Consider the following 23,354-nt stretch of genomic DNA (forward strand, 5'->3'; position numbering starts at 1 on the left):
CAGCCTGGTCTTGAACTCCTGACCTCAGGTGATCCGCCCACCTCGGCCTCCCAAAGTGCTGGGATTACAGGTGTGAGCCACCACGCCCAGTCTAGAGGCCTACTTTTACACGTGGCCTTCGTGAAGAGAGGAGATGCTCAGGCCTCTGCACCTCCAGACGCTGGGAAGCTGCGGAAAGCCAGTGCCCAGGGGCTCTGCCAGGCTGCCACTTCTTCTGTGGCCTGAGGCAAATCTACAACTCTATCCATCTCACAGGGCTGTGATTAAATGGAGAACACTGATGTGCCAACTGCTTCAGTAAAATGCTGGTGTAAATTTACATGCAGCAGAGGAGCCTTGCACATGGAATTTCTGCCCCAGTAAAAAATCTAAGAACCCTAGTGAAAATGCCAGAAGAGCCAAAATAAAGGCCTTAAAAGGGCAGGGGATTGCAAAGAGCTCACATAATTCACACTAGAGAATCAATTACCTGCTGAAAACCGTTCAGTGGTCCCTGTCCACTGATGCCTGTCAACCCTAGAGATTTTTCTTCCCAGGGTACACTTAGCAATGTGTAGAAACATTCTGGGTCGTCACAACTGTGAGGTAAACAGGGATTTACTGGTATCTAGTGGGGCCAGGGGTGCTGCTAAACATCCTGCAATGCGTAAGACAACCCCCCACAAAATCACGCGGCCAATAGGGCAAAAGCACCAAGACTGAGAAACCCTGCTGTATACGCTTCTCCACGGTATGCACCTGCCCACCATGCTGGTCAGGAAAGCACCTCCTCACTGCCTCTCAAGTCTGTGGGACCTGCCCAGCTTGGCTTCTGTGGTTGGATTCCAGTATAAATCCCATCTCACTCAAAAACATAAAATGAGGCATAATATAGGCAGGCTCTGTCAGCATTTGATTTACACTCTTGCAGGAAATTAGGGGCTGCCATTAGTTCAAGGCTTTACCCTACCATTCTCTTAGCTCATCCTCCCTATCACATCCCCATCCCCCATGCCCTCGTCCTGTAAAGACAATAAGAACTGTATATCCTTGGCACCAGCATGCTAAGATATATGCCTGAGGTCTGTGATTTTCACTTTCCTAAATGGGGAACCCATCCTACAAAATGGGCCGGGTGCAGTGGCTCACACCTGTAATCCCAGCATTTTGGGAGGCTGAGGGAGGCGAATCACCTGAGATCGGGAGTTCGAGACCAGCCTGACCAACATGGAGAAACCCCATCTCTACTAAAAATACAAAATTAGCCGGGCGTAGTGGCACATGCCTGTAATTCCAGCTACTCAGGAGGCTGAGGCAGGAGAATCACTTGAACCCGGGAGGCGGAGGTTACCATGAGCCAAGATGGCGCCACTGCACTCCAGCCTGTGAAACAAGAGCGAAACTCCATCTCAAAAGCAAAACAAAACAAAACAAAAAAAGCATGGTTTGCACACTACTGCCACCCTGTCCCCTCTCATCAGTTCTTTATTCAGTCTGTTCCCTGAGGACAGACTGACTGTCCTCAGATACTTTTGAGCAATACAATCCTTTTCTGAAACAAACATTTCCCCAAAGTAGGACACAAAGCAGATAATCAGAGCGGAATTCAACCTGGGCTAGGTAAGGTGGGGAACCGGAGGGATACCCACTGAATACCCCAGCCACAAACTAAGGGCTGGTGGATTAAAACTAGGATTCTTACCCAGACTACCACCAGAAAAATACAAAAAGAGAAGCAAAAGACAGCGTCATTCTTGCAGGCTCAATACCTAATTTCTAATTGGTTTGGTTTTATGACCATGGCTGCCTCTAAGCAGGTGTGTGGGGCAGTGATGGGCAGTGACGCGTGGAGCTGGCAGACGGTGGGGCGTGGGGCATCTCAGGCAGTTGGGTGTGGGCAGGGGCTCTTGCAGTACCGCTCCTTACCAGGGACAGTGCGGTCCCTCGGCCTGCTGGTGACAGGGATTAAGCTCTGGCTAAATCCAAAACCTTAAGCATCTCACCTGGGGTGTTCTCCAACAGGCACTGAAGAAGAATCTCCCCCTTCTGTAAAACACTCTCCGTCAGAGACTGATGTTCATCTATATCTTTCTTAAATTGCTTAAGGCATACCAGAAAAAGAAAAGGAAGAAGCGTCGTTACTATTGTTTTGTAAAAGTTATTTGAAAAGCACAGCATGCAGGGTAGCCTTATTCCCCTCTAATGTGGAAGATTCACCCCACTAGGTCTGCAGAATTCCCCAAGTAACAGTGCAACAGTTTAACTTCAGCTTCTTTGAACCCAGGTAAATAGAGTCAGTAGTTTTTCCTGTTTAGTTTGACTTCAGAACCGTCTTCCCTGACAGAGGCTGGCTCACAAACAGCTTGGAGTTAGGGTCTCCTTCCAACACCTTCCCCTCATGGGGTTCTCTTTTAATTCAGGGCTATGGGAGTCTCAGAATTTATTCCATTCTAATGGACCACAAGAGATCTGCCATTAAACTGACCGCAGAGAGCCACTGCCACTATCTCTGCTCCTCCCTCCATGTCCTCGCTCTATGCAGACCACAAGGGTAACTACCTCAACATCTGGGAAGCTGTGAGTTTCCCAAGCAACTCATTTGTTTTCCCCTCTTGGCTACCAAGCTGGTGTTCTTGATGTTCCTTTAGCAGTTAAGAAGTGTAAAGTCGGCCGGGTGCAGTGGCTCACACCTGTAATCCCAGCACTTTGGGAGGCCCAGGCGGGCGGATCACCTGAGGTCGGGAGTTCGAGACCACCCTGACCAACATGGAGAAACCTCGTCTCTACTAAAAATACAAAAATTAGCCGGGTGTGGTGGTGCATGCCTATAATCCCAGCTACTCGGGAGGCTGAGGCAGGAGAATTGCTTGAACCTGGGAGGCGGAAGTTGCGGTGAGCTGAGATCATGCCATTGCACTCCAGCCTGGGCAATAAGGGAGAGACTCTGTCTCAAAAAAAAAAAAAGAAAGAAAGAAAAAAAAAAGTAAAGTCAAATCCATGACCACTTTTAGTACAGGGTGTAGAACCTGCTGACTGATTTTTATATGTTTTTAAATTTTTAACAGAAATAAAGACAGGGTCTCACTATTTTGCCCAGGCTGGTCTCAAACCCCTGAACTCAAGCAATTCACCTGCCTGAGTCTCCCAAAGTACTGGGATTACAGGTATGAGCCACTGTGCCCAGCCAGAACTTGGTGTTTTACCATTTTGAAGTGGTAAGTTTTACCCTTGGATTTACTATTTTCCTGTCTTTAGTTTTCCTTTACCCTGATACCTATACTTATTATTTTATTCTTTGCTAGTGTGGTTTATGTGCTGCTGCAACCCCTGTGTTAAGACAAAATACAAGTATATGAGAAAATGAGTCACAGTTAAAATATGTGAACACACACACACACACACACGCTCGCTTATACTAGGTCTTAATCCAAGCAGGAGTCAAGGTAGCACATACATACACCTTAGCCATGCACAATTCTGTGCGGGGAAGGGGCTGGCAATACAGTCCCCCTTTGTGACAGCTGTATGGGTGACACAAGAGGCCTACGCCTCACTGGCCTGCAGGAGTGACTCCCAGCTCAAATCTCAGCTCTACCTACAAAGCAAGCTGGTTGTTTCTGTCTAGCCTGGAAGCTGAGGGACAGAAGGCTGGCAGGAGGGATAAGATGGAGGGATGGAATTATTCTGTTTGCCCCTGCTCTGACAAGCCAGGAAAGGCCACTAAGCTAGGTCTACCAGGGCAGCTTCCTCTCCCTGTAGTGGTACTGGTCCTGGGCCCTGCACAGCTGTGTGCATGCACGTGGAGTCTGCATACAGGACCCCTGGAGTCAGCCTTTATCTCCTTCCTCAAACTCGCTCCACCCTAGTGGGAATGCTATTTCCTGCAGTGTGGAGAGGAACTCATTGTGGAGTTCCTCAAAGTGAGGAACTCAAAGCAACCTCTCCACACTGCAGGAAATACCATTCCCAGTAGGGTGGAGCCACTGGCCCACCCGGCACAGGTCAAGCAAGGCTCCTCCCTAAACTTTAGTTGGCCCGAAGCTGGAAAACAAAGCCTGTCCCTCCCTCTAGCTGGAGTCCGGTCCCAGGAAGGCCCAGAGTCAGCTCAGCTCCGGCCCATGCACATGTAAATCGCGCCCTCTGCTGCTGAAGATATGGTCAGGTTATAAGATTTGTAGGAATTGTTTTAGAAAACTCCTTCCAGACTAGCCTCAGGCTCAGACCATGGATATCCCTCTGCTTCTTCATGAAGAGATTAGAAAGGTGCAGCCAACCAGATATGCTAGAAGGCAGGAGTTCAGCCAAGGTTAACATTAGATTTAGGGATGACAACTATATAGTTTATCCTCCAATTCAGGACACTTCTGAGACTGAAAGGGGACCTATTATTATGCCAGAACAACAGGCATAAACTGGGATGAAGTCATCCTAAATCTAGGACCAAGTTAACAAAAATCCACATTAGTATTTTCAAAATAACAAAATCTTAATGAAAAAGAAACAAGAAAACTAAAACCAAACCCAAATACATACACACGCACACAAACTGAAGTCAGAGTTTTTGTTTGTTTTTTGAGACGGTCTCAGTCTGTGGCCCAAGCTGCAGTGCAGTGGTGTGGTCTTGGCTCACTGCAGCCTCTGCCTGCAGGGTTCCAGTGATCCTCCTGCTAGTGCATGCCACCACACTCAGCTAATTTTTTACGTTTTTTTTTTTTTTTTTTTTTGTAGAGACGAGGTCTCGCTATATTGCCCAGGCTGGTCTGGAACCCCGGGCTCAAGTGATCCTCCAGCCTCAGCATCCCAAAGTGCTGGGATTAACAGTGCAAGCCAAGGTGCCTGGCCTAGATTTCTATTTAAATACCATCAAAATGCCCTATTGTAGATTCTGGAGTCAGTACAATTTCAGCTCAGATCTTTTAAATAGTGGTGCAGTCCAACAGGACTTTATGTGATGATGGAAGTATTCTATATCTGCACTGTTCAACGTGGTAGGCACTAGACAAATGTGATGGTTGAGCACACAGAATGTGGCTAGTGCAAATAAAAAAATCAGAGTCTTTAACTTCACTTCAATAGCCATACATAACTAGAGGCGTCATAATAGTGCAAGTCTGTCCTTATAATCCCTGAGACATTTGGAAAATTATATTGCAAATCACCCTAAAGTATTTTTGTTTTTACTTTTAATTAAGAAAAAACTGTTTTTGAGATGGGGGGGGTCTTGCTATGTTGCTCAGGCTGTACTCGAACTCCTGGGCTCAAGCAATCTTCCTGCCTCAGCTTCCAGAGTAGCTGGGATAAGAGACTTGTCCCACTGCACCTGTCAGCCCAATACCTAAAGCATTTTTGATTTGAGATAAATATATTGTATCTTCAAGCTCTATTTGGCCTGGGAAATAATTCATGTGTTTTACAAAGCGTTCCGCTTTAAGAATGTGAAGCTCTAATTAGATTTCAGGTATAATAGTCAACTGAGCTATAACATACCAGACATTGGTCATTTGAGATTTTACTTTGTAATCGAGTAATTTAGTCACCACTCTTGTGAGGGAATAAGCCAGAGCCAGGACCGTATATTACCCGGTAAAGTTGCAGAGAAGACTTGAGACTTGTAAGATTGGACCTGGCTGCAGTCCTGTGGTCAGTAACATCTGCAACACTATACAGCCAGCGGATCAGCTCTTCCAGTTGACAGCAAAACGTCTGCAGAGACAAATAAAAGGACATATGGTGTTACTGATCGAACAGCCATTCATGTTATCAAAAGGCTAAAAATATCAGGAGGACTTGGAGACAGACTGCACCTTTAGTCTCCTCTCTCCTCCTTGCTCACCTGTCCCTACTCCACGACTCTAGACCTCCCTCTGCCAGAGCAATGAAAACCACAGCCTGGTGTGACACCAAAAATGACAGGCTGAGAAAACCCAGCCTTGCAGGTGGGAATGGAGCAGCCCAGAAGAGGCGTGCCTGCCATGGAAACCAATTCGTGCATCAGCACCATTACTAACTAGAATCGGCATCTTGTAGACAGATACATCCATGTTTCTCTGGAAAAGTGAATGCAAAATAAATGACTAAAATCATGACTAACCTGAAGCTATACCCAAGAACAACTTCACCTCATGGCATCCCAATCTTTTATCGGTAAAGAAGGGTCCATGATAACGTGTCCTACCTACCTCACAAAATAACCACATCACCTCCTGGGAAGGTGAAAGCCCTCCCGAGTGCCAGGACACGTTCCTGGACAGGCACATTCCCGAACCCTCAATACGGGTCTGGGAATGCACCGAAGCCCTCAACATGAATTATTTAATGCACACAACATCCCAAGAAAGCAGGGCTCCACATTTTACAAACAAGCAAACTCAAAGAGACTGAGCCAACATTCCAAAGACAGCCATGCCATGTTTCAAATTCAGATGCCTGACACCGATAACCCTGTTCCACGCAGTGTTCCTTATACCTCCAGATATTAAGATAGTTGGTCCACAAAAGACGGTCCAGTGGCCACAAAGTCTAGAAAACAGTACATCCAATGCCCCTAACTTTGCACTTACACCACTTTGGCAAATGAAGCTCTGAGAAGTCCTGCAGTCAAGAAAGCCACTTACCTTTGTTTAGCCCAGTGTCTGCTAAAGGCATCTATGCACAGAACCCTTTTCAGAATACCTCTGAGTTACGAAGCAGCCAAGAGTAGTAAGAGCTCAGCCTCTACAAACAGTCTACCTGGGTCTGATTCCTGGCTCCAGCCCTTGCTAATTGTAAGTGGGCACGTTACCTAACCTCTCTCTGCTCTTTTCTCCAAAAGGTAAAATGAGAACAGTGCTTACCTGGTAAAAGTTGTGAGGACTGAATAAGGTAAGGTACAGCACAATGCCTGGCACATAAAAAGTGCCTGGTCAACATGAACATGTTTTATTATGATGTTAGTGGATTGGGGGAAGAGACAAGACACCTGTACACAAAGCCTCCTAATGTTGAGTGTCGTTACCTTCACACATTGCACCAGTGATTCTTTTCCCTGTTCTCCTCCTTTCCTGGGAAGCTGCTCTTTAGCATCTGGGTCTGAGAATGGCCACCGGTCCAACCTAGCTGGCAAGGAGGGGCGTGTTTTCAGCAGTCCAGAGGAGACCCCGAGGGCCTGGCTGCTCCCCAGACTGCCTTCCCCTGCGGAGTCCTGGGCACGGACGAAGGAGTGCAGGAAACAGGGGTTCTGGCCCTCAGGATCCCCAGATCCTCGGAGGGTAGCTCCAGGGGGCAGCTGGCTTTGGCTGGAGCTTGAAGGGAGGGAAGCTGGCCCATCACTGTCTGACACTTCCAGGGGGCTCTGCCCTTTAATATCCCCAGTGGGCAGGGTAACCAAGGTAGAAATGGATCCTAGATACGAAACCAGGCTAGAAACCTGTGTCAGCCGAGTGGGCAGGGCAAGATACTCGTCGTCACTTTCCACTTCCTCTTCTGATTTCCACCTAGACTCTGTGCAGGTAGGGCGCCGGGCACTCTGGCTGGTCCTCTTCTCCCTCTCTGGACTGGGCAAGGGCCACCCTCTGTCCTGTGTCCTTAGCTGAGGACAGCCCATATCAAGGTGCTTGCCTACAGCCAGCTGGTCCTTCGCGCCCCTCAGGGCTGGCTCTCTGCGCTCCCAAGGAGCATCCCTACTGCCTGGGGCTCTGGGGGTAGATGCAAGTTGGCTCCAAGATGCCAAGCCCATGCCACCCTGTTTCTGGGGTACTCCAGAGGGCCACTGCTTAAGGCTTGGCTCTCTGGGCCCAGAAAATGGAAGGGCAGTGGCCTCCGCTGTTGGGCAGTTGGGGCAGACATTAGTAGGCGATTTGAGGGTGCTTGCCGGAGAGACAGAGAAGCTATCCAGGTCTACCCCCGAGTCCTGCAGGACAGGGTCAGCCGGCACACGGCTATCAAGCTGCTTTGGAAGCTGAGGCCTGGGCCTCAGTGGGTAAGTATAGTCAAGCAGATCTTCATACTCTTTATTTGGGTTCCAGAGAGGGGAGTGGCGGTCGGGTGATGGGGGCAGGGAATCTGGCAGCACACAGGCCCAATATTCAGCCTGGAAGGACAGGCGTCTCCTGCCTAGCCCGGAAGCATCACCCCCAGAGAACACAGGCTGTGGTGACCACTGGGGCCGAGGTCCTGGCCCCACCACAGAGGAGGGTTCCTGGGGGACGACCAGCTCCAGGGAGGAGGAGACCTTGGACAGAGGACTACCACGAGGCTCCACCTTCTCTTGGTGACCCTGGAAGCTGCCTGTGGAGGAAGCAGAGACGCTGCAGATGGAAGGCTGAGGAGCTGCGGAACCTGGGCTCAGCACGGACTTCCACTGCGACAGGCAAGAGAGACCTGAGCTGTGAGGCTGCTGGCTGAGGTCCAGTGCCTGGGGCAAATCCACTAGGGATGGATCATCTTCGGTATCAGCATCATGTCCTGAGCAAACAGTTGTTCTGGGAAGGCCCAGAGTCTGAGGGAGCTCCTCGGAGGCAGAAAGCTTGGTCTTCTCCACCTGCAATGATCAAAGGGACAAAAAGCACTTGGGTGAAAATCAAACGCAATTTCTTTCTTAGATGACAACCCAGGAGTTTCCTTGCGGGTCTAGACAGTATTTAGGAAAGATCTTAAAATGAAAAGTCTGCTGCCTGAGGCAAGAACCAGGCAGTGTGCACTGCCAGCAGGAGCACTGAGACCCTGCCTGTCTGGGAAGCAAGGTGACTTGACTCCCATCTCCAGTCCCCTCCAAGGTTCTTCCTCCACCGGTATCCAGGGTGTGAGCGAGCAGAACTCGGACAGCTCTGTCATGCTGAAGCTGGAATACAGTCCCGTACCTCTGAGAAGCGTCTCCTGGCAGACGAAACCCTCAATCATTCTGTCGCTAACAGGACACGTCCAAACTCAGGAGGTCACCCCAGGCCCCATCCTGCTCAGTTCACAAGCCAGTGGTAACTGAACACTAGCAGAATGACTGGTTCATCTCAGCTTCTTCACTGAATTTTTATCTGCTTGATGAAGAACTCAACCCCGAGGGAAGCAGGACAGCACAGTGTTGCTCCAAACATGGGTTTTGGAGCTAGACAAACCTGAGGCCAGCCCCTAACTTTGCCACCTTCCAAATGTGTGACTTCGAGCCTCACTTTCCTCCCCTCATAGCACCAGCTCCTCAGAAGGTAAGGATTAAATACACCCATGTGTGCAAAGCACATGATAAGAGCTTAACAAACAACAGGGATTCTAATAATATGCACCAGACTCATTCTCGTGAAAGGCCATTTCTGTGTCTGTTTATTATTCGCTTCCTGCCTCACCAAATCTCTGACTCACAGGAGCCAGAGCCTCTCACCGCCCCTTGCTCCCAGGCAGGTGGGGCCCAGCCTCTGTTCTCTCCCAGTCCCTCTCAGAACCTCCTCACAGGATGCAGCTCCACAAGGGGACTGTGCAGCAGCCAAGGCTACAATGACACCGAGAAGATCAAAGCCATTCCCAGGAAAGGCCTTGGCAAGCAGAACAGGAAAGAATGTAAGAGCTGGGCAGAACAGATCATTCAGGTCACCTCCCAATGATACCGAGGGCCTAAAAGATCTGGTGATTTGTCTGCAGTCACAGAACCTGGTAGGATTCCCTGCCCCATGTGACTCCCACTAAGAGAAGCTGCCTGGCAGTCAGAGAAGCCCAAAGAATTCTCCTTAACCAGGGACAGTGCTGCCTACTACAGGGCTCCAAGGTTCTGACATGTCCCTTGGGTCTGAAGAGGATTTAGTTCAGAGCCCCCAGGAACCCCAAGTCCTGGACACATCTTTCCCAAGTCTCTTCAGGGTACCCCTAAAGCCTTTAGATCACCAAGTCAGAAACAGTACAGGGCTCCCCTTGCCAGAATTCCCCTGGCCTACACCTCTAGGCAGCAGCCTCTTGGCCATACAATCCCTAGTCCTCAAAAAGTCACCAGTCACTCTTGAGGAACAGGAGATACCGTGGACAGTCCCCCCCGGCTGGTCCTGAGGCCCAGCTCTCCAGCTGAATCCACAAAACAGAAATCATCATACTCAGGCCCCTCTAATTCCTCACCCTGCACAGTGGCCAGGAAAGGATGCAAGATAGTGAGGAAATCCTAGAACAAACTCCCAAAGGACAGCAACGGGTCCACCTACAGTCTTGCCTTAGTACCTACCTGGCTTTCCCCAGAGAGCAGAAGGTCTCCAGACCCCGTGGTGGTAGGAGGCAGGCCACCGAGTGCAGGCTCAGACCTCTCAGCTACGGGCTCTCTGCTGGCATCACTGGCCTGTGGCTGGTGGGCTCTAGAGAGGCTGCCAGGGTCAGTTCCAATCCAGCAAGCAGGGGCAGGTATTCCTTCTGCCCCCCATACAGGGGAGATGAGCCCTCCCTCAGCGTCCAGGTGTGGGGGCTGCTCCCCACTCACAGGCCCTGGGGTGTCCAGTTCCCGCTCCCCGCAGTTCCCTCTCCCACAAGACTGGGCCTTTGTGTCTTCAGATGCTTCCGCTTCTGCCTTTTCTTCACCCAGGGCCATTGAGACTCCCTACATAGGTCAGGGTTCTGCTGAAGACTTCAGCTTCCTACAAAACAGGGGAGGGGAGAGAAAAATATAAATCTTCTGCATCTGTGTTCAGGAAGCCTTGCTCTTTAACAATTAAGGAAAACATATTTTTGGGCAAAGGAAAAAGGATACAAATGATGACTACTTCCTCAGAGGAACACCAAGTTCTGGCTTTTCCCTGGCCCCAGACCTTTCCAAAGGGGACACAGAAGCACACCATTTTCCCCTCTGCTTTCATAGTGGATGGCGCCATCCCCACCAGCAGACACCCAAGAGGGTCAACACGTCCAAAGTCCAGTTAAGGCTGGGGTCCTGCCTAAGTCACCTTTTTGCCCTTTTAGCCCAACCCCACTGGAAAAGAGTCCTGGTGGGACCCTTCCTGTGCACAGGCCCACAGGCATTCTGTTGTCCTAATGGTCCCCTCAGCAAGCAACTCAAGCCTGGCTCTCGACTGTTCTATCCTAGAGAACAGCAAGTCAGGGCATGCCCAGGCCTCAGCTGAGCACTGGAAGAATGTCCCCTAAGATGCTTGGCTCTGCCTGGCAGAGGAAGCAGGACCCTCTTTTTTCTTTTTTTCGAGACAGGGTCTTACTCTGTTACCCAGGCTGGAATGCAGTGGTGTGATCTCAGTTCACTGCAGCCTCAACCTCCCCGGGCTCAGATGATCCTCCCACCTCAGCCTCCTGAGTAGCTGGGACTAAAGGCACAGGTCACCACGCCTGGCTAATTTTTGCATTTTTTGTAGAGATGGGGTTTCACCATGTTGCCCAGGCTGCAACCCTCTCAAAGCACAGAAACCACATCCAGGCTGTGGAACAGGTAAGGGCTTCTTGTTCCAAGGATGGCCAGTGACCAAAGAGAAAGATCAGCAACTCTCCTCAGGCTGGCCTGGGTTATGCTGCACCTGATGACGGAGGGAAGCCGTGGAAAGCTGGTGGCTAACAGTGGTAGGGTTAAGTGTAACACGGCATGTATGCACGTGAGAGTGAGAGCCAGGCGGCAGGCAGGTAGGCGAGGGAGCATAGGCAGAGCACTCAGGGAAGGATGATGATTTGGGAGCTGAATCTGCAAACAGGACCATTCCAATACAAAGAGGTTCAGGAACAACAGAGGGACACCACCCTCAGCCTAAGCATGCCAGCAAGAGCTGGTGCTGGGAGCCCTGGCGGGATGGGGCAGGGAGCCAAAAGGCCAACAGGAGGAAGACTAACGCTGGGAGGACATGGAAGGGGAGGTGATGGACCGTGAATGCCCAGGATGTCGGCAGCTACCTGGAGTGCACTGGGTCAACCTCAAAGCTTAAACGTGGGCAGAAATGGCCTTGTTTCCTCAGACAGGAAGCAAAGAGATGGTAAGAGGAGATGCTGGTGGAGAGCCTGCAAAGGGGGGAGTGGCTGTGGCTGCGGGCTCATCCTACTCAGCTCGCACACTGGGAAATACCACCTAGAAGGGCACTGTACACACTGAGGCCTCCTCGCACTGGGATCCAAGAGGCCCCTTCCCTACTCTGCCTGATGGAAAATGCCAGGCTCCAGCCTGATTCAGAGGTGACCATGGAGGAGAGCATGCCCTTCGCATGGACTCTCGTCTAATTCCCACAACCACCAGGTGGGGCAGGAACTAATCAGAAAAACAATTATTTTTGAGTGGCAATATACAGCTCAAATGTAAAATGCACAATAGATATAAGCCTCTCTCCGCCCTTGTCCCCCATTCCTTTGCTAAAATGAGCCAGGGCAGGCAGAGCATCTATGACAGTGCCTGGCATGGTATGGACACTAAGTGTTGGCTATTGTCATTAGTGTCATGGGGAGGCATCAACAGAATCAGTGTAACAGGCCACCTTATAAGGAAGGACAAAGGAGCCAAATGGGAGAAAAAGCAGCCCATTTTTTAATATAAATCAAAGAAAATATTTACTACTAGATACTCCCACAAAAACAGGGAACCAGCCTTACTAGTTTTGTGTATGACTCTTGTTTCCTGATGCAAATACTATTTCATCCTTCCTTCCTTTTTTTTTTCCCCCTGGAGACTGAGTCTTGCTCTGTCACCCAGGCTAGAGTTCAGTGGCATGATCTTGGCTCACTGCAACCTCCACCTCCCGGGTTCAAGCGATTCTCCTACCTCAGCCTCCTGGTAGCTGGGACTACAGGCGTGTGCCACCACGCCTGGCTAATTTTTTTGTATTTTTAGTAGAGACAGGGTTTCACCATGTTAGCCAGGCTGTTCTTGAACTCCTGACCTCAGGATATCCACCCAACTCCCAAAGTGCTGGGATTACAGGCATGAGCCACTGCACCGGGCTTATCCTTCCCTCCCTTTTTTAAAACATACTGTATGGGTCATACTCTTCAGAACGTTGCTTTTCTTTTCTCTACAAAAAACGTCTAGGGGATCATTCCTAAGCAATACAGCAGGTCCTTCAGTAACATCACTTGGTTCAATGTCTTTTTTTTTTTTTGAGACAGAGTCTCGCTCTGTCTCCCAGGCTGGTGTGCAGTGATGCAATCTTGGCTCACTGCAACCTCTGCCTCCCGGGTTCAAGCAATTCTCTTGCCTCAGCCTCCCCAGTAGCTGGGATTACAGGCGCCTGCCACCACACCTGGCTAATTTTTCTATTTTTAGTAGAGATGGGGTTTCACCATCTTGGCCAGGCTGGTCTTGAAATTCTGACCTCGTGATCCACCTACCTCAGTCTCCCAAAGTGCTGGGATTACAGGCATGAGCCACTGTGCCTGGCCAATTTTTGTATATTTAATAGAGATGGGGTTTCACCATCTTGGCCAGGCTGGTCTTGAACTTCTGACCTTGTGATCCACCCGCCTCAGCCTCCCAAAGTGCTGGGATTACAGGCATGAGCCACACTGCTCAGTCGGTCCAATGTCTTCTCATTATATCACTGATGAGAAGAAACCCTGATTCCTGGCTGAGGTCACTGTCTGTATGGAGTGTACACATTCTCCCCATGTCTGCTTGGATGATATCCAGTTTATCTGGATACTCAGGTTTCCTTCCACATCCCAAAAATACATACTTAGGTAAATGGGGCTGACTACATGGTCCTGGTCTGAGTTGGTGGTATATGAGTGAGTGCGCCTTGCCATGGGATGACGTCCTGCCCGTGACTGGTTCCCTCCTTACACCCTCAGCTGTTGGGATAGGCTCCAGCCACCTGCAACCTTGAACCCATTTGAGTAAGCAGGTAAATCATAATCTTGTTTTTTTGTTTTTTTTGTTTTTTTTGTTTTTAAGATGAAGTCTCAGTTTGTCACCCAGGCTGGAGTGCAGTGGCGCAATCTTGGCTCACTGCAACCTCTGCCCCCTGGCTTCAAGCCACTCTCCTGCCTCAGCCTTCTGAGTAGCGGGGACTACAGACACTCACCACCATGCCTGACTAATTTTTGTATTTTTAGTGGAGACGGGGTTTCACCATGATGGCCAGGCTGATCTGGAACTCCTGACCTCAAATGATCTGCCCCAGTTGGCCTCCCAAAGTGCTGGGATTACAGGCATGAGCCACCACGCCTGGCTCATCTTACTTGTTTATATTCATCATTCATAAATGTATGTACAGCTCACATTTATTTCAATATTTAATTTAGAAGTGTTTTACAGTTTATTTAGAAGTTTGATGATGCTTTCATGACCAGAAATATGCCATAGGAGCTTAACTCTTATTTATATCAATTAGACTAGGGTAAAATTGGTTTCTTTATATGTCCCTTCAAATGGCAGAGTCACGGTTTCCAAAAACCTACTGATGACATCAAGTGAGGACTTACTGTACACAGAGAGCTTCCTCTTTCTTTTTCATTACTGCTCAGTGCTGTATTCTGGTGCAAGGACGCACTAGTTTATTTCACCAGTCCCTTATTAGTGGACATTTGGGTTATTTCTAGTCTTTTTTGCTAGTCCAAACAATGCTATGATGAGTCACTATGCACACACATATGTGCTGGCACATCTTCAGCATAAATTGCAGAAGTAGAGCTGCTGAGGCGAAGGGTGCCCACGGGCATGCTTTTGGCACACAATGCTGAGTGGCCCTCTGCTGAGTGGTATCACTCCACACTCCACCAGCACATGTGAGGGCCAGTTCCCACGGGAGCCAGGGTCTTTAATCATCATGTCACAGATGGGTAAATGAAGGCTCTGAGCAAGACAAGTCCAGGACTGCCCAACTCCAGAGCCCAAGCTGTTTATGAACCAAATGGGGAATAAGTGATCAAACAGTTAAGCCACAAAGCAGAAGAGGGAGAAGACTGGTGGAGGGACAACGAGACGAGTGACAAGTCTTGCTGCGACAGAGATCTTATGGAGCCACATCCTCACCTGGTGGCTCTTTAAGAAACTGCACATGAAGATGTTTACAGGCAAGGTGTGTTTTCACAACTAGGGGAACACGCTGAGCCCTTGAGCTGGAAAAACCAGGGTGAAGGCCGGGTATAGCCCATAATTCCCAAATGCTACTTCTTGCTCCATTTCTAAAAACTCTCTCAATGGCCAGAGATCCCCCACACCCCTCACTAAAGGGTGCGGTCTTGAGACAGGGTGCTGGAATAAGATGATGGTGGGGCAAGGGAGGGGTGCAAACAAATTATCCCTTTGTTTTGATGATGTAGTTTTTATTTATCTTGTCTGGACCTCATTATTCAAAAAAAAGAAGGTATCTATTTATCCTGGAGAGATGGGGAGTAGTGAGCTATTACAAACTATTCATTCGACATCCCTAAGTAACTTACAAGGATACACACAAACCTCAACTAGGTTAGTGGTGCGGCCAAAGCCCCTTCAGCAACCAGGTAAGAAGGTCTGAAATTCAATGATGCTCATGGAAACGGTGCGTCTGTAACGACGGAATGAAGGTAGTTACCTTCTCAGACTGGATAAACACTCCCTTTCTAATTTTATTAATCTGCCTGACAAATCATGCTTTTCCCCCTGTACTATACAAGTTTATTATGAGAATCAAGATAGACACGTGTGAAAGAAAATGAAAACCAATCTATAATGCATTCAAAACTGTCTATGAAATGTTACCAAAATGCAACGAAAGGGAGAAATCAGTTGGGATAAATATAATTGGGGAAAACTTCCTGAATTAATGACTGAAGATAAACCACTTTTAAAACAGCAATCATGCTGAAGAAAACACTGGCCCAGGCTATGATAAACGCACAAGTTTTGGATTCCTAGGACTCAACTCTGTCTGCATCTGCCAGGTGGCCATCCGTTAACACTGCAAGGTCTGGTCTTCATTTCCATAGATCCAAGATTTTACATATCATTACTTCTAACCCTCTGGGGTAGGGATGGAGGGGAAAGATTCGGTTTGGAACTTTTAATAAGAGATAGCTTATCCTTCTCAGACTGGTGAACAGCACTTGTTGTGTTGGACCCACAATGTCTCCCAGGTCATCAGCTTTAAACAATCTCCTAATGTGGGGCCTCCTGTTCTCGGATCACACATATTACAGTGTTCTGGAGGCTAGTAGCTCCACAATGGGGCACAGGCCCCAGTCTCCTCTCAAATGAAGAAAGTGCCAGGAGGTTGGACTGAATGACAGGAGGCATCAGAGCACAGACAATGAACTCAACCCTCTCCTCTGAGAAAGGCCTGTACACACCAGAACTGCCTCGTCCTTTGTCCAAACCAAGAGACAAGGCACATAAGCTTCAGGATATTCTAGGGACCATCTGGACTTTGCTATTAAAATTCTAGTTTCCAGAACCTGAAGAGGCTGTATGATCCACCAGATATAATTAGGAGTGATGTAGGCTTGGCTTACTCTCACCCTACAACAGTAAAAATACGCCCACAAATCATGCATGTGGTAACACAAACTCTAAACCTGGACATCTGACCCTTCTTGGTATATGCTGCATCACCCTGGGACACTCCTGTCACAGCTGCCAGGCTTCCTCCCACTCACTTCTGTCCAGGACGGAGAGAGGAGGACTGGGAACTGTGGGAGGGGCGAGGCTCTGCTCTTGCTCTTGACTAAACCCCTCAAACAGATGAATGATCAACTAGACAGCAATCCTCCTTTGAACAAAAAAAGACCTCCTGCAGGACTGTTTTTTTTTTTTCTTTTTTTGAGATAGAGTCTCGCTCTGTCGCCCAGGCTGTAGTGCAGTGGCACGATTGCAGCTTACTGCAACCTCTGCCTCCCAGGTCCCTCTGCCTCCTAAGGGATTCTCGTGCCTCAGCCTCCCGAATCGCTGGGATTACAGGCATGCACCACCATGCCTGGCTCATTTTTTGTATTTTTAGTACGGACAGGGTTTCCACATGTTGCCAGGGCTGGTCTCGAACTCCTGAGCTCGGGCAATCCACCCGCCTAGGCCTCCCAAAGTGCTGGGTTTACAGATATGAGCCACCATGCCTGGCCTCTTTTTTTTTGGTAGAGGGACTCTCACTCTGTCGCCTAGGCTGGAGTGCAGCAGTGAGACCTCGGCTCACTGCAACCTCTGCCTCCCGGGTTCAAGCAATTCTCCTGGCTTAGCCTCCCAAGCAGCTGGGACTACAGGCACATGCCACCATGCCCTGCTAATTTTTCTATTTTTAATAGATATGGGGTTTCACCGTGTTGGCCAGGCTAGTCTTGAACTCCTCGCTTCAAAGGACCCGCCAGCCTCGGCCTCCCAAAGTGTTGGGATTACAGGCGGGAGCCACCACGCCTGGCCAGGACTCTTCAAGTCGTGAGCTCCTTTTAAAACAATCTAATTTATACCAACTTTGCCCTGGGAGCTCTGCCCTGGCAAGGGCTTGTCTCTGTACCTGAGCGCACAGTCACCCGTGCCAGCTACGGAGGCCAGGTGTTGCCAGACTGAGCAAGCCCTATGAGTTCAGGGTCAAAACCTGGACACTTGTTTCTATAGGAGGCCACAGGTGTAAGTGATAATTGCCATGAACACACAGTGGCAGAAGCTGCCCACAGAACTAGACGAAGAGGCTTTCCGCATTGCTGCTCTTTCTCCAATAACATGAAACTGTCCACAAGGAAACAGAAGGCAGGACCCAGCAGAGGTTGCTGGAAGAACTCCAGGGGAACTAGATTTATGGAATAAAGGAGCTTAAAGGCAGAGGCCAAGCGGCGTGGGAGGCAGCAGAAAAAGAGGTAAAGACACACAGCGGAAGTCAACAAAGGGGCCAGTCACAAGAGGTGACTGAGGCCTGCTTCAGGGTGGTGTGGGTGCCAGAAAAACTGTGGCTGGAGGTCTGAGACTGGGAGGCCAGCAGCAAAGAGCAACTGCCGTTCCACCTGCTCCTGCCCTGCTGAGAAGTCCCCCTGGAGCCCCACAGTCCCCCACACCAGCCCTGTCTTCCACTGTGAGGTAGGTCACTCTGAGCACTTTGTCTCCCTTCTCTGCAGATAAAATCAAAGTAAAGTGAAAATGAAGAAAAGACTCAAAGCTACAGAGGGTAAACTGTGTGTGCTGTGGCTTGGCCATGGGCCAAGGCCATCCCCAGGATCCTCGGGCACCAGGAGCCTGTTCTTTTCTCCCCAGGACTATTTCTGGAAGTTTTGCTTAGAGTCAAAAGAACAGAAGGAGTCTCCCAAGGCCCTAGGAGGAGCCAGTGGGTCCCTCTAGATCAATGTGGTAGGGAGGGCTGTGGGCCAGGCTGCTCGGCTGTCTGTTTCCTCACCTTCTCACTCACTTATCTGTTGGCTGACCAACCAGGGCCACCAGACAGCCTCCCAACAAGGCCAATCTTCTTACTTACAGGGCAAAGTCTTCAGATGGCCTTTTTTTTTTTTTTTTAATTTGTGATGGAGTCTTGCTCTGTTGCCCAGGCTAGAGTGCAGTGGCGCTATCTCACTGCAACCTCCACCTCCTGGGTTAAAGCAATTCTCCTGCCTCAGACTTCTGAGTAGTTGGGATTACAGGCACCCACCACCATGCCTGGCTAATTTTTGTATTTTTGTAGAGACAGGGTTTCGCCATGTTGGCCAGGCTGGTCTCGAACTCCTGACCTCACGTGATCCTCCTGCCTCGGCCTCCCAAAATGTTGGGATTACAGGTGTGAGCCACTGCGCCCAGCCTAGATAGCCTTTAAAGAAATGTAAGTCACATCTACAAGGAGCTTGACTGAGTCCCAGTTACTCCTCCCCTCAACTCCAAGCTCTCTGGCCTCCTCAGCAGTCAGCAGAGTGTCTGTGTGTAATAAAGCTCAATGTGTACAAGGATGCCGAGGGCTGAATATGTCAATCAACTGCATCTTTTTTCCCACCAAAGAGCAAAGCAGAAAAACACCTTCCTTATAAGAAAAATCACTGTCAGAAGAGGCTGTACCTGGACCACATGGGTGCATTTCCACAGACCATTGCTTTTACTATACTGACAGTTTTTTTTTTTCCATTTATTATTTTTGTAAGAGACAAGGCCTCGCTATGCTGCCCAGGCTGGTCGCAAACTCCTGAACTCAAGCAATCATCCCTCCTTGGCTTCCTAAAGTGCTGGGATAACAGGCATGGGCCACGGTGCCCGACTCTGACACTTTTTTTGTGAGGTCATCAGGCTACATGTATGAAGACTGAGAAGAATCTTACCGATTCTCTCAAGAGATACTATTAAGAATGACACTCACTGTACCATAGCATTCTCTTTGGAGAACCCATGAGAGAATTCTCTGGCCTCAATAACAGAAACAGCTATCTCCACTCAGCAGACATTTTCACTTTGTAAGTACTGCAAAACTGATAAAAAAAAATTTCCCTCTTTCCTTTGGCTGCTACAAAGTTCAGGGCCAAATACACAATCTCACTTGAATAAAATGCATAGGACAGAGAGGTACTTGCCTTTTTGTGCTAATCTCTCCCTTGACTTTCTCCTATTTTTTTTTTTCACTCCATGTGCCTCAATTGCTTTTATTAAAAATCTTGTTATATCAAAATATCTTGGAACAATTCCTTGAATAGTTTTTTTTTTTAACAAGATAGAGAAATTGTTAAAACAAAAAATAGAAAAAAGCTCCTAAAGCCAAGATTTTATTCCAATACCATAAGAAAATAAAACCCATTTACCCAATACTTCTACAAAGCAAATGTAGATACTCGGGTTAGTACTTCACTATCAAAGTGTGATCCAGCACCAGCAGCATCTGCATTACCTCAGAGCTTGTAAGGAATGCAGATTCTCAGGTCCTACCCCAGAACCTTGGAATGAGAACCTGCGGTTTAGCAGTATCTCCAGATAACTTGGTAAGCACAATGTTTCAGAAGCACTGGGTTGGTAAGTAAGGCTGTTTCAGCACCCTGAGAAGGAACAACTAAAATAGCTTTACAACCATTCCTTGGGTGCCTATATGCCAGTTACACACAAGAAAATTTATGGTCCTTGTCTTCAAGGCCTCTGCAACAGGACATTAGAAAAGGCTTACACCTTGTGGCAGGTTTTTAATGGCTAATTATAGAATACCACAGCTGGAAGGGAGTCCTCAGAAATAATAATATTCCCTAGAAAGAATTTGAGATTCACGGTGGCTATGTTAAAAACAGAATCACAGACCTGAAATTCTCCTGTGCCAGTTACAAGTGAGAAGTGGAAAGGTATTTGTTCTGGAAACTGGAAATAATTTAAGATAAACTGGTATGCCAAGGGAGCTTACAGCTACAAGGAAATGTGCAACTTAACCTGTTTCCTGTATCCAGAAAGTGGTACAGGAAAACCTGGAAGTGACGCAGCGTCCCCCAAGGGTTGTATCTGACACCTCTAGCTGGCAGACAGGTCTAAAGCCAACAGGAACACTTCTTGGGCTTTTCACAATGTTTGTGAACAACATTAAAGATAGTAGTTTCTTCATGAGAACAGATTTAAGTTATAAGGAGAGTTCACCTCCATAAGCTCTGCTTCTATCTGGATGGATCAACCATGTAAAGATTTTCTGTCAGCCACACGAGGCCCCAATCTATTTAGCTCCTCTGATTTGACATGACCATTTCAGGTACCAGATCCCATTAAGAGTGTATCAGGTACAATTGTAACTCTTGGCCAAACTGCTATTTGGCACCAAATCAATCTTTAGCTGGTGGTGAGACTCCAGACACATGGACAGATAATCTTCTATGGAATACTTTCACTGTGGAAAGAGAATCAGGAAAGGCTAAAAGGATGCTTAAAAATCAGCCATCAGGCTGGGTGCAGTGGCTCACGCCTGTAATTCCAGCACTTTGGGCGGCTGAGGTGGGCGGATTACCTGAGGTCAGGGGTTCAAGACCAGGCTGGCCAGCATGGCAAAACCCTGTCTCTACAAAAAATACAAAAATTAGCGGGACATGGTGGTGGGCGCCTGTAATCCCAGCTACTTGGCAGGCTGAGGCAGGAGAACTGCTTGAACTCGGGAGGAGGAGGTTGCAGTGAGCTAAGATTGTGCCATTACACTCCAGCCTGGCCAAGAAGAGTGAAACTTCCTCTCAAAAAAAGAAAAAAATCAGCCATCAGATAAGGGGCCAGGCACCGTGGCTCATGCCTGTAATCGCTTGAGCCCAGGAGTTCAAGACCAGCCTGGGCAATATAGAGAGACATCACCTCCACAACAAAATAGAAAATTAGCTGGGCGTGGTGATGTGCACCTGTGATCCCAGCTATTTGGGAGGTTGAGGTGAGAGGGACTCTTGACTCCAGGAGGCTGAGGTCACAGTGAGTTGAGATCATGCCACTGCACTCCAGCCTGGGTGATGGAGTCAGACCCTGTCTCAAAAAAAGGGATCGGATAAGGACCAAAAAGCAGAGAGATCCTGAAGGGTCAAGTACTATACAGATATATCATATTGGTGAGTGTATTCAAGTATCCACTTATTTTTCTCCTAACAACTGCTAACAGCTACAGATCATTTTCTTTGTGCCAGGAACAATGGTAGGCACTTTACATTAATATCTTATTTAATCCTCATAACCCACCACATAGGTACTATTACCATTTCCATTTTCAGGATGAGGAAACCAAGACACAGAGACGTTAAATAACTTAATGACATGCCTGTAATCCCAGCACTCTGGGAGGCAGAGGCAGGAGGATTGCTTGAGCCTAGGAGTTCAAGACCAGCCTGGACAACATGGCAAGAACCCCATCACCATTAAAACAAACAAATAAACAAACTTAATCGGAGTTAGTAACATGGCAGAGCTAAAGTCTGTTTGACTGAGAGAGCCTGAGCTTAGCTGCCTTCCTAACCTGTAAGAATAACTGGCTCAAGAAGTTAAATAAATATTTCTGTTGTGTCTCCTTTGGGCTACCATGCTGATTTTGTTTCCTTTTGGCTTCCTTCCATCATTGAGTGCCTTTTATGTTCCAAGCATTGTGCTAGGGGCTGGGGAAACCGCAATACAGTGTGACGTGTAAAAATATAGGTCGTAGAAGGTAGCCCAGAACAGGGAGGAGTTAACAGTCGCAGGGTGAGTAAGTGCCTTCAAAAGCTTTGCAAAAGAGCTTAAACTGAATTCCTTGTTTTTTTTTGTTGTTGTTGTTTTGTTTTCTAAGTGGGGCAGAACTGACTCAACAGAGGGTGGGAAAGGAGTGAACAAAGTAAAAAGTGGTGACTTCTAGATCTTTCAACTAAACCCAAAGCAAACTGACCCAACACCCTTTGTCACGCACTTTAATACAACATTCTCCATACCCTAGATCTGAGGACTGTTAGATTATTTACAAATGCTACCTCCCTTCGTGGTCCTGATGAATTCCCAGTGAGGTCCAATCTGCCCTGGCAGGTTTCCGCACATTTTTGTTACAAACAATACACTAAACCCAAACTACTAATCATCAAGGGCTGGAACAGGTTTTGGACATTCGTCCCCAGTCTGCTGAGAACTGTTCTAGTGATGACAGAAAGGGTAGCCCTCCGAGGCAAAAAAAATGAGACATCTAGATTTTTTCGCTCCGCATCTGGGCGCTGCAGCATCCACAGCGATAAGAAGACATCACTGGTCTCCATCTTTCCAGGGGGAAAGGCCCGCGCTGCATTAGCCCCGACTGGGGAGCTGGGTAAACAGCCCACGCCCGGGAAAGGCCTGAGGGAAAGTGACCTCCCCCAGGGCCCAGGCCGACGAGCAGCGCAGCTGCTCCGCCACCAGATGCGCGGACTCGCGCGCTCCCTCGCCGCGCCCGGGCACTCCCAAGCCCAGCCGCCCTCCTCGGCCCCGACCCCTCGGCCGCCACAACACACGCCGTTCCGCCCGCAAAATGGAGGCGAAGGCACGAGGCGCCCCCGCCCCCAGGGAGCCTTTGTGCCCTTGCCGGCGGGGACGCGAGGCCAGACGGCCCGCACCGCAAGGGCCCCGCAGGCACCGAAGGGAGGGGGCGGAGGGGACCCGGCTGCGCGCGCGGATCTAGCCCGGGCCACCGCCCCCAGCGCCGCGGACACCCCCGACACCAGCACCAGGGCGCGGGACGCTGCCTACCTACCGCACTGCGAACGCTTCGCACGTCCGGAACGGCCTCAGCAGCCCCATGCGGTGGCCCCGAGCTGGGGGGCCCTGACTCAAACCGCTGCGCTCCAACCGCAGCCCGAAACGCGCAGGGCGGGACCGAGCGCCAACCACGCCCTTCGGACGCGGTGACCACACCCTTCTTCCCGCCCCTTCTCCCTCCGCGGGAGAGCTTTCGGCAGTGTCGCGCAGCCAGTCTCAACCCGGGGCTCGACCAATACATGGACGCTCCTGCAGATGAGCCCGCCCCCTACTTCTTCTTGACCTATGGGAAGCCGGGACTTCTTCAGCTGCTGTCCTCCCTGGTTTTTGGAGCTCCGACCTCAGCTTCGCCTGAGAGCCGGGTTGTGCAAGGGCGGGTCATTCTGGGGCGCTTATTGGT

General features: G+C 49.1%; 1 protein-coding gene across 2 annotated transcripts in view; it reads right to left on the reverse strand.

Moving 5' to 3' along the window:
* CEP68 (centrosomal protein 68kDa) overlaps positions 1-23,100 on the reverse strand; it is a 24,821-nt gene extending 1,721 nt beyond the window's left edge. Inside the window, exons 1-5 of one of the 2 annotated variants that reach the window (XM_011945293.1) lie at positions 22,946-23,100; positions 10,154-10,556; positions 6,974-8,497; positions 5,560-5,682; positions 1,983-2,079 (exon numbers count right to left, since the gene is read on the reverse strand). In XM_011945293.1, the coding sequence (XP_011800683.1) occupies positions 1,983-2,079; positions 5,560-5,682; positions 6,974-8,497; positions 10,154-10,510 (2,101 nt within the window). In that variant the 5' untranslated portion in view covers positions 10,511-10,556; positions 22,946-23,100. The remainder of the gene's footprint in view (positions 1-1,982; positions 2,080-5,559; positions 5,683-6,973; positions 8,498-10,153; positions 10,557-22,945) is intronic. The other variant, XM_011945294.1, reaches the window with a different exon arrangement.
* Between the last annotated feature and the right edge of the window lie 254 nt (positions 23,101-23,354).

The sequence above is a fragment of the Colobus angolensis genome, unplaced genomic scaffold (assembly GCF_000951035.1).
Source record: "Colobus angolensis palliatus isolate OR3802 unplaced genomic scaffold, Cang.pa_1.0 Scaffold24, whole genome shotgun sequence".
Taxonomy (NCBI): domain Eukaryota; kingdom Metazoa; phylum Chordata; class Mammalia; order Primates; family Cercopithecidae; genus Colobus; species Colobus angolensis.